The sequence below is a fragment of the Crocodylus siamensis genome, chromosome 3 (genome assembly GCF_052110815.1).
Source record: "Crocodylus siamensis isolate JL-2025a chromosome 3, ASM5211081v1, whole genome shotgun sequence".
Taxonomy (NCBI): Eukaryota; Metazoa; Chordata; order Crocodylia; family Crocodylidae; genus Crocodylus; species Crocodylus siamensis.
In genome coordinates, this window is record NC_143397.1 from 90,522,211 (window position 1) to 90,534,243 (window position 12,033).

Consider the following 12,033-nt stretch of genomic DNA (forward strand, 5'->3'; position numbering starts at 1 on the left):
TCCCCACCAAATCGGAAGCCTTTGCCTAGCAACCCTGGGACTGTTCCCTGCTGCCCTCTGCCCAAGAGTGCAGTCAGATTAGAACACCAGCAATCATCCCAGTTCATGGGGGACGGGCTGGGGTCAGCCAAAGGACGGCCAGGCTGGCTCCTGCTGTGTCCTGCAGTCCTAGCCATGCAGCCGGGAATGATGTGATGCTGGAGCAGCAGGTGGGCAGGTGGGGGTGAGGAGAGAAGGGCCAGCAGCAGCAGGAAGGTGGGGAAATGGCAGTGGCAGTAGCACCAGGCGAGGGGTGGGGGGGGGGAAGTAGCAGTGAGTGGGTGGGCAGGAGCACAGTGACAGCTAGGCTGGAGTGTGGGGCAGGATCGTGGGGCCTGCACCAGTGGGGGCCCAGGGCAGAAGTGTGGAGCCCAGGCTGACAGGGGCTTTATGAAGCCAGGCCAGCTCCCCACTCTCCCTGCTGGCACAGCAGGCACCAGGCTGGCCCCGCAATTCCTGGTTGGTTCCATGCAGTGCTGGCTAGGGTGGGGTGGCTCTGGCACCATGTGGTTCCTGGCTGCATGGCTGGGACTACAGGGTGCAGCAGGAGCCAGAAGGGAACTGTGTGGTGTTGGCGCAGCGGGTGGGTGGAAGCCACGGTAGGCAGATGCTCCAGGGCCAGAGCCAGTGGGGGCCCAGAGTGAGGCAGCAGGAACATGGAGCCTGGGCCTGTGGGGGCTCCATGAAGCTGAGCCAGCTCCCGACTCTCACTGCTAGCAGCCTGGCCCCATGCAGTCCTGGGGCTTGTCAGGACCATGCACTGCCAGGGGTCTCTACCAGCTGCAGGCATTCCAAGGCCTCACTGCCTGCTGCTGCCACTGGTGGCAGGTGCTGTGTGCAATGAGGCAGGGGGGCATGTGTGTGTGTGCGTGCGTGCGTGGAACATCCCACATGCAAACCCCTCATACATATGTACCCAACACCCCCCTCACACCACCATACAGGCATACCCACATCCCCTATGTACACTCCACATCCCCCAGCCACCCTCCCTGACACAGACCCCCCAAACCCAATACCCACCCACACCCCACATATACAACACAACCACATGCTTCCCCACCTCCCATACACCCTCCAAACTCAATACTCACCCACAACCATACTCCCCACACTTATCCACCCCCACCCCACATACACACATACCCACATCCAGATCCCCCCACAAACCCTGTACCCATCCACCCATATCCCCCATACCCCTCCACAATATACAACCGTAAGACTTCATTTTGAGCTATTATACAATCACATCTATGTACACTATGCAAACACATGTAAATCAAAAAATTATTTTATGAAATCAAATAAATGTATGTTGTAGTAAATGTATGATTTTTAGAATATAATTTGTTTCTTTGTCTGGTTCCAAGATGGCAACCCCCTTGCCAAAAGGAGTATTTCCAGGGAAACGGGAGGGACTTCTGGTGGCAAAGGTTAGGGATTAGGAGTGTGACCAGGGGTGGTGAGACACCCGTCAAGGGGAGGAAATACCCATGCAGATCTCGACAGCTGACCAAAACTCATTAAGCAGCCCTCCAGCAGAAATAATTGTCTGCCCCTGGCCTGTGTGATCCCAAGCCAGTCAGCCTCTCCATGCCTCAGTTCTTTATCTGGAATGTAAAGATGATAAACCTTCCAGATTGCCTATTTAGATGAATGGTTTTCAACCCTGTTAGACTCGAGACACCCCTTGAAAAATGCCAGCTCTTAGCTTTGACTTATTTGTTAACTATGTAAAGTAGAACAGAACAATTATTCTGTTCCAAAGAACACACAGCAGGACACCATGGTTTTAACTCTATGGTGAAATCTCTTGTAAATCATGTTTGCAAACCAAACAGTGTTAACATTATGTGATATTCCAGGCTATGTTTGGAAAGATCTCAAGGCACTCCAAGGTGCTATGGCACCCTGGTTAAGAATCACTGATTTAGATTTGGGGAAGAGACCCCAAATCTAAATCAACCATTCAACCTAGCCTAAGAAAGCCCCAAGATTCGTGCCTCTGGACCCTTCCACAATAAAAATAATTAATACAGGTATCCATGTCCTGTACCTAAGACTTTTTAGTACCTTTCATCAGGCTGAATGTCATATTATTGCTCAGATTACACATCTCCAGCCATTACTATAAGCACACAATGTAATTTATTTTAAGGAAACAAGTTTGCTTATTTTTATAAATAAATTGATTTATCTTTAATTTTTTTTTAAGATTTAAAAACAAAAGACTTGTCAGAACTACTGAGAGAAAGGGTCACACTCTGTTACAGTATGACCCACAAGTACAGGATGCAGTTGCTCAAATCAGACTCATTCCAGCAAGGTGTTTAGTCAGTCACATATGCTCTATATTTAACATACACTGGTTTCAATACTTCCAGAAACAGCAGATCTGCACCAAACAAAAGCACTTGCCAGAGGTCAAGATTCAAAATAGCTAACATCACAGAAACAAGACATGTAAGCATGCAAGCTGGCCTGGCAAAATAACAAATTCCCCTGGGGTACTCCAGGGATGCAGAAGTGAATATCATGTTTTAATAATCCAAGTATGTAAAAAATGCTTAATGTAGCACTGAATCCAGGTCTCCAGAGTCTGTTGCTTGTTTGTTTTTTAATGAACAATCAAGGAATCCATCCCTGGTGTGGGACTCTTAGGAAACACTGCACAAAGCTAGGATTCTTGGGAAACAAAACAGTGTTATTATCAGTTCTCCCCATTTTAAAAACTCTGCAGATGTGTTCCACACTCTCTCTCTGACTTTATCTTTAATGTCTATCACTGCTCCCATCACTTGTCTCTGCTTGGTTCCTCCTCCACACTGTATAGCGTTTGCCAGGCTTTTCTTCTATAATCCCTACTACCCAGAGTAGTTTTCCTTCCTCTCTCCATTTTATTTCCAATCATGGAAATACTTTCAGAAAATATATTCTGCTTTTGTAAACATTTGAGGTTTGTGTGGCATAAACCACTCCTCATTTAGTATTGAAAATACACTTATTTCAGAAACATCAGAATACAATTAACATACTGCAACCAGCACAACTTTCAGCATCAAGAATCAAAATCTTCCTTATCACCCTACCAGTGCACCACTGGCATCATAGATTTCTGCATACTTAACTTCAGATCTGTTATGTATTTGAACTCAGTTGATGAAGCCATTTTGTTAAACAAAATTATTACTCCATTTAGACCCAACAGGTTAGACAAAATTTAGGGTCTACTAAATGGGCTGCTTTGGGTAAGGGAAGAAGGGAAGAAACTGGTATTGGGTACTACCCCGATTCAATCCTGGCTGTTTACAAACTCCTGTTTCCCTGAACACAACTGAAATCAAACAAACAAAAGAGTGCTTTCTTTGCTCACAAGCCCCTTTTCTAGGTAACAATCAGCCTAAAAGCTCTCTTTCTCTTTGCCTTTCTCACAGGTTTATTCCATCTGTGTCTGGTGCTTCTTACAGCCTTTTTCAACTCTTCATATTTTTCTCTCTTTTTCACAGACACAGAAACTTTCACAAAATAAGTAGTGAAACCCCTTTCAACTATAAGCACCTTCCCTGTGCCTTATTTCAGGCAGAAACATGTGCCTACAGTTGGAGAGGAAGCTGCTGTTGTTTGTTACATGGCTCCAAAATTGTTTCTTACGCCTATCTTAAATGAAAGATTGGGGTTATGCCTGGCTCATAACAACATTGAACTGGCAAAGATGCAGCATCTTTCATAACCTTATTAACTGTGCCTCAAGGAACTCAACATTTCCTTAAGGAAGTATGCTACTTATTAAAAAAAATCCATGCATGCAAACAAAATAAAATACCCAGAAGAAATAAAACAAACTTAAAAAACAGATAAGTTAAAGTTTGCCTGTACCTCTCAAGCTTTTGCTTAGAGAAAAGCCAATGAAAAAATCTCAATAAACCCTCTGTAGGTGGGCTCAAGATAAATCACGCCTCATAAGCAGAAAGATACAAAACATAATTCTCATGACATTTTTTAAAACTTCATAAATGTTTATAATTGTACGGTGGGGATCAAGGGTTTACACTGCAAACACCATAGTATATTGAGCAATTATGTCCTGGAGCAAGGAGGGTTGAAAAAAAATTCTCTCTACTTTGAGCTCTACAGCCCTACATAGTTACAAGTGAAACTAATTCTAGTGCTGCATCTTTGCCTCTATCACTAGGGGTCTACTGAACTCAAGGATGTGGCTGGCTAATTTTGTGGGTTAATCCCAGGGTTGGCCACCATGTTTGCGGGCCGAGCATAGCAGGGCCCCCCCATGCCTCTGATTGGCCAAGGGGACCCAGCTGTACCATCCCTCCCTTCAGGTTTGCCAGATGGCCCAAAACTGCAGCTTAATTATCCTGAATAAGCCTGTGGAGCCATTAATCCATGCATTATTAAGCATGGATTAATGATATCCCTGGACTTAATCAAGGTAATTAAGCCATGGTTTTGGGCCATCCGCAAGCAGGCAAGTTGCACAAGCAGCTGCAGCAGGGTCCCGGACTCCGCGGGTGCAGCCTCCTGGCTACCTGCCACAGCCATCCTGGGATCCTGCTACAGCCTGCCTCCTGCTACAAGCAGCTCCCTCCTCCATGCTCCAAGACTGCAGGCATTCCCACCCTTTCCTCTGCTTGCCGGTAAGTTGTTTTTTGTTGTTGTGTTGTTTTTTTGTGGGGGGGAAGGACTTTGCAGTAAATCCATCAAAATTGTGGAGCCCTCCATTTTTCAAAGTCCACCTGAATTCACAATTTCCATGTAAATGCCACAACTGCAAATTCATTAGGTCCCTATCACTTAAGTACAACCAATATATCTGGTCAAAACTGGCAGTCTTTCTTCAGTTGGCTGTCAGAATTTTTTTAAAAACCCACCATCCTGCCAAAATAATGTCCTCTTTTAAAGAAAATCTTGGAATTCATAGAGGCCTACCTTTTTTTCTAATTTACCTAAAGATTTTTTTTAAATTTAAAAAAAAGTGACAGTATAAAGCTGAAATGATTCTTTTTGTTTGTTTGAATTCAATTTTAAAAAAAGTAAAAGCAGAAGCCAATCTGCCCCAGGCCATTATTTTTAAAGAACTCCCTAAAGAACTTAATCTGGCTCTACTATGAAATTATTACCATTTCAAATTCATAGCCATATGCAGGTACAATTACTGTAGACTCAGATGTGTATGAATTACTCCTTCAGAAGACAATGAGAACTGTGGGTACTTACTGCCACTAGTCAGGGAAAGAAAAAGAATCATGTCACTTTTTTTAAAGGGCCTAAATATATATGGATGCCTAAATTTAAACATTTAAAATTTGAAAACGATGGTCTTGTTCACTTTTCTGACTTAATAAGAGTTTTTAGACTTCTGTTTCTCACTATGTACATCTGTAGCAAATATTTACCCTGAACAGTTTGGTTTCAAAATACAGATGTGCATGAATGGATACACGTATACAATGTGTAGCTAGATACAGGCAGAAAGGTGGTCCAAATCAAGGAGTTAGATTAGCAAATTATATATACATTTCTCCAAGATTTTGCCTACTTAACACGGATGGGTTAGTAATTGAGCTGCATTTTTTATGCATTTATACTATGCAAGTATGGGAGGGGGTGCAGACTTGTTAAATTAGCTGTTGCAGCCTGCACCTTTGCTGCATTTATACATGACGACATATCCAGCATGAGAAGCAAGCCTGTAAGAGTAGCCCAGGAAAGAAGAAACATTTCCAAGGATTAATGTACTGAAATGCTTTTGAAAAAATAGTATTTGTTTCAACATCTGGTACCTTGTAACAAAGTTGACTTGTTTTATTGTGGGTAGATGGTTTATCTTAAACAGCACAGAGACTAACCTAAATACTTATTTCCCTGCAGAACAGACGTGTAGGAAATTGTTTGCACTCATCAGGCAGGATGGTTTCTGAGATGACAAATGTGTAATTCTGCCATAATTTTACAGAAAATAGTTGGCGTGAAACTTAACCATGATCAGTATCTCTTCCCACCCTAGCAAGATCTAAACCAGGGGTTTTCTAAACCAGCAATTATTTTGGTTGGTGGGCCACTAAACGAAGTTTGGTGAGGTTTGCCAGAAGGGCTACACATACAAAATCTTTCAGAAGACATAAATTTAACATATTATAGCTGAAAAACAAATCATATACTAAATAGCTAATATTTACTGTAACATTTAAATTTTATATCAAAATATATTTTTTGTCCTGATTTATGTTTTTTGAGTAGTGTATATAGAGGTGATTACATAATAGCTCGAAATAAAGCTTTACTCTTGTATATTGTGTGGGGGTTGTGGGTGCATGTGTCTGGAAGGGTAGGCATGCAGGGGTGGGTTTGTGGGTCTGCCCACATGCTAGGTCCTGGGAGCCAGCTGGGGGCAGGGGGGAGGGGAGGGCAAGGGGCACATACATCAGAGTTTACCCAGGCAGTACTGTGTGGTGTAGTCCGTCCTCCTCCCACACCCGACCCACAGCTGCCCTCGTGATGATCTTCATGGGGCCAAGTCCCACCTACTCTTGCCAAGGGGAGCCTGAGCAGCACTTCTGCCTGCACCAGCCCTGTGCTCGCTAGACAGCACCAACCCAGCCCTGTCCAGCATGTATGGCTTCCCAGCAGGGCTGCTACCACAGCCCCCCAGGTGCTTGGCTCCCCCAACCTCCAGTGTCTCCTCCTCCTCCTGCCCCTGCTGCAATGCTCTGGGCAACAGGTAACACAGGGAAGCCATGGGGGTGCATGTAGGGCAGCAGATGCCCAGCCACATGTGGGGGAAACTGCAGCCAGGCAGCTCCTGCCCCATGCAGGGCTTCAGTTCTAGCTTCCAGCTGCCTTCCTTTTTTCTTCCAAGAGCAGCCACCTGTGGGCACGCTGAGTGGGTGGAAGGTGGCCGGGAGCTGGAGCTAGAGTTGGAGCCCTGCGTGCTGGGGGGAGGGGGCTCCTGGCTGCAGCTCCCAACGTGCCTGGCTGGGCATCTGCATACATCCCCTACAGTTTCTCTGTATTACCTTTTGCCTGGAGCTTGCAGCGGGGGCAGGAGAAGCAGCTGCTGGAGGCAAGGGAGCTGAGCACCCAGGAGGCTGTGGGAAGGTACGTGTGCTGGCTGGGGCTGGGCCGGTGCTTCTAGCAGGTGCAAGGTAGGTGCTGGCAGAAGCACAATATGGGCTGCCCTGGGCAGGAGCTGGCAGGGTTGTGCCCCATGAGGAGTGCCACGGGGGCAGCCATGGGCCAGATACAATCAATTGGGGGGTGTCCACCAGTGGGCTGGAACCAATCAGCTGGCAGGCTGGATCTGGCCCACAGACTGTATTTTGCCCACCCTTGATCTAAACTCACTATTGTCTCAAAGAGCCTTTTCTACTCATGTCTAGGCATCAGATGTAGTAAACCACGCTTAGTAGAGTTCAGATTTGCTGTACATTCCACAGTTCTCATTTAGTCTAAGTATTTATTATTTAAAATGTCAGGGTCCCCTTCTCCCCTTAGTTATATTTGTGCTATTCCCTGCTGTGGGTCTCACACCCTAAAAACACTGACACACAGTAGTGACAGGCTGAGAGATGAAAGATAAACACTTTAAAATACTTTTTATACAGCAGTGTAAAAGGTATGTTACTTCTACAGGCTCCTTTAAATAATATTAATATAGTATAGCCTTTTTAGATAGAAAAAAATCTATTCTATAATTCACAAGTAAGTTATTATAAGAAACAAACAGATATTAAGTCACAGTCTGCTCAGATGCTTGTTTCCAAAGGCTAAGAATTTAAAAATCAGGAAGCCAGAAAAAAAAAGCCACTTACAAACACAGAGTTACTATTTTAACATGACATTTGATTTCATGCCTTAATAGTTCAGAAGAGGAAGGAAAATACAGCGTAGTTTTCTTATGTAGCAACAGATAATAAGGGCCAGATTCTCTTATGCAGACATTCTATATAGCTGCTCCATCTCTATGCAGAGCATAGTTGCTCATGTTTCAACAGGCATATTGCTGCAAACCATATATCCAATGTGGAAACTGAATATTACAGAGGTGTGGTAGTTATTTAGACTTCTGGTGTTGAACATGTAAATTGGGGAAATCCAGTTTCAGCTCAACTCTTTTATTGCAAAAGCTGTCATTTGATCAAAATTATCCTGGTTAAATGCTTTACTTCCTCTTAGACCATTCCCTTTCTTCCATCACTTGTGTCTCATCTATTCAGGCTGTAAACTCTCTGGGGCAGACTGCCTCTATGCATTTGTCCACATTTAGTGCCATGGTTTTGGTTGGAACCTCTAGATCAGTGGTTCTCAACCTTTTTAGATTCAGGACAAGCCTTGAAAAATGCCAGCTCTTAGCTGTCTCTCATTTTTTGACTACAGAAAAATAATAAAACTATTCTTATGTTGCAAAGAACTTAGGAAGGTCAGAACAACATGCTTTTACACTATGGATTCCTATTTGAAATTTTGGGTTTATCTCGTGAATCATGTTTACACACTGAACAGTGCTAACATTGTGCAGTACCCTGTGGCAGTCTTGAAAGGATCGCAAGGCACCTTAGGATACCACAGTACACTGGTTAAGAATCCCTGCTCTAGATGTTACCATAATACAATCACTGACCTTACTCTTTCAGTGAAAATAAGTTAAAATTCTCTCCCCTTCAATCACAGAGTCGGTCTCCCCACAGTAACTTTCAATGACTTCCTTCTCTCTATCCCTCATCCAGGGTGGGTACACAAGAGCCCTAAACAAACCCACTCTCCACACCAAGGATATCTTCAGCACCAGTCTGGGTGTAAGAGAGACAGTCCTCTTGTTGAGTCCCATGAACCCTTGTTAGAGGTTACTGAGGGGTCCCAAAGTGACAATGAAAACAAAACAAAACCAACTAACAAAAGTTGGTTGCAGGTCTCCAAGGGGCTTTCAAGGGGCTGCTGGCAGTTTGTATTCTACCTCAGTGCCCTCAGACAACCCTCTTGTGAACAAGAGGTCTCTCCCATGACAAGCAGGTCTCTCCCATGAGGCAGTCAGGACTGACCATGGCCATGCAAGTGGCTTTGTTCCTCATCCATGTTCCTCTCCAGGAGCTGAGGATGGGAGATCTGTTCACTGTCACCAGAGACTGTTCTCAAGGATCTGGGTGTTCCTTTGTGTAAGACCTTTTCTCCAGGCCTGACACATCTCAGAGAAGGGTGGAACAGGCCTCCCTAGGCCCACAGGTAGGCTTTGTATCCTCTCTGCTATGGGCTTTATAGATCCTATTTCAACTTTTTACAAATACTTCTGTATTTTTGACACAAGTGCTGAAGATTGCGACTCAACAGCACAGAGTGAAACTGAATGGTTTTGCTTTAAACACGCACACAATCATGTTGCTTGCTTACCTGTCAATGAACTGATCAATTATAATAATATCACCAGGCTGTATTTCCTCTCTTAATGACCCACAGGCAGTAGTAACTACAAGGTGAGTGCAAGCCTCTTCCTTCAGTGCCCAGATGTTAGCACGGAAGTTAACGTTTGATGGCATAATGGTATGATGTCTTCCATGCCTGCAAAGACAGATGAAAGAGGAATAAAAACTAAAGTAAAAACAAAAAATAAGAAATCAACTACCAGCAGTTCAGGAAATGTAAGTGTTTAAGAGGAACTATGTTCTTTAGTAACTTACAATGTTGCTAATTTTCACAATTTTATAACCACTCTCACACTATTTGGTGTATTTTTAAAAGCACCAGTTTCCTGGAGTCCAGTAACTAACTGAAAGCTACAACCTTAATTTTAGAGAGAGATTACGTTTCTAGTCCTCCTTGTCCAGAAAAAAAGAAAAAGTGATCCAAGAATACCCTACTTTACTTTTTATAAATGTAGTAGATAAAAAAATATTTTAAATTCTTATGATCTTTAATCCCCATAAAGAATGGGGACCCATACATTTTGAACATTTAAGATGGTCAATACTGGATTTTCAATATGCAGCAAGAGTTGTATGATTTATTTGTAACATTTTATGTTTTGTATTAAAATTCTGTTGATACATACAACTTATTTTTTAAATGGTACTTCAGTGAAGGCAAACACAAAAACAAAAAACAAGTTAGATGATAAAGGGCATTAATTGAATCCTCTACATTCCAATGCAAGGACTAAGTTTACACATCACAACTTCCAGTCTATGACCTGTCCCATTAGTATGACAGTCAGTGCCTTCTCTTCTCCTTTCTCCAATACAAAATTTGCTCAATTTTACAAGCACAAAGCTTGTTCTTTCCTGTCAGCATTTCTGTTTCAACATGGAACTTACCAGTCAAGCTAGTTTCCTTCACATCTTCACTGTAGTAATAATGATAAGTAACAAATATAACATTTTGCAATCACAACCCAATAGCAGTAAAATGAGCAGAAAAGATACAGCTTGCATTTCATAGCGTTTACAATGCATATAGCAGTAAGATTTGGCAAAGACAAAAAAGGTAAATTTCCCTGTGTTTCTGTAATCACTCATTCCATCCTTCAAGAAATACCAGGAACAGAGGATTTTCCCCATGTTTTTTTAAATCATAACACAAAAAATTGACAACTTTCCAAATTTTCTCCACCTTGAGAGTCATAGGATTCTGTCATTTGAGCAAAGCCTTTCCTAACATTTTACATTCAGGTTTGAGAAATAATGACAAACTTGGTTTGCCCAGCTACTCCTAAATGACATCCTTTTAAGGAAAAGTTGTCAAATATGGTATATTAAATGGATATTAAATGTTAGCCAGACAATCAAGTTCTATTTGCATAGAATCATAAAAAATTAGGGTTGGAAGGGACCTCGGGAGGTCATGTACTCCAACCCCCTGCTCAAAGCAGGACCATCAGCAACCAAATCATCCTACCATGGCTTTGTTTAGCCAGGTCTTAACAGCCTTTAAGGATGGAGAGTCCACAACCTCTCAGGGTAACCTGTTCCAGTACTTTACTACCCTCCTTGTGAGAGAGTTTTTCCTAATATCTAACCCAGTGGCTGGCAAAATACGGCCGGTGGGCCAGATCCCTGCTCACCGGACACTTTCATCTGGCCTGCGGCACCCACCAACTAATTGTACCCTAGCCCTTTCAGTCACAAGAGTGGGAGCAAGGTGCCCATGTATATACCCCTTGTGCCAACATACCCTACTGTGCCTCACTCCCACCCTTATGGGTGGAAGAGCCCAGTCTGGTCAGCATGCAGCTTTTGGGCAGGGCTGCTGCCGCCACTCACTCTGGGCAGCAGGTAGGAAAGCAATAGGGGCAGAGGCAGGGGCAGGGGATCTGCAGCTGGGCAGGAGCATGGGGCTGATAGTAGTGCAGAACCCACAGCCAGGGGGGTAGTGGCAACGTAATGCCTAGGTGGGCAGGGTGTTTGTTTTGAAAGAGGGTTGGGAGGGGGCCGGGAGGGGGTGTTGGTACCCCCCCACACACTTCCCATCATGCTCAGCCCCACAGGCAGTGGCAGCAGCAGTTGCAGGTGCTCAGACCTGGTGCAGGCACTGCCACTTGGTAGCGTACAGCTCTAGCCAGCACTGCACATTACGCTGGGCGCAGCCCAGCCAGGCTGCCTTTATCACTGGGGCTCCCCACCACTCTCCTGCAATTCCTGCACTTGCACACCACTGGAGGGAAGCTCCACATGTGCTGGAAGCAGCTGCCTTCCCCTCCCCCTGCCATCCAGGTACCAGGACTCAGCAGGGAAACTGGGACTGGGGCTTCCCTCCACTTCTGGCAGAGTCCCGGGACCCGTGCAGCAGGGAGTGGGGAAGGCAGCCAGCTCCAGTGCACAGAACTTCCCTCCAGTGGTGTGACCTTATTTTTAATAATCCAAATCTTGAAGTGTATGAAAAAAAATCCAACATAAAAAGCCAAAGAAACAAAACAGAAGACATAAAGCACCCAAAGGAATAAACATGGGAGAGGTCAGACCAGATGTAATATCCACATTCAGCAATTGT

General features: G+C 44.2%; 1 protein-coding gene across 2 annotated transcripts in view; it reads right to left on the reverse strand.

The window, feature by feature from the left end:
* MTAP (methylthioadenosine phosphorylase) overlaps positions 1-12,033 on the reverse strand; it is a 40,307-nt gene that overhangs the window by 16,840 nt on the left and 11,434 nt on the right. For both annotated transcript variants that reach the window (XM_090038788.1, XM_090038789.1), the window contains exon 4: positions 9,442-9,609. In XM_090038788.1, the coding sequence (XP_089894914.1) occupies positions 9,442-9,609 (168 nt within the window). The remainder of the gene's footprint in view (positions 1-9,441; positions 9,610-12,033) is intronic.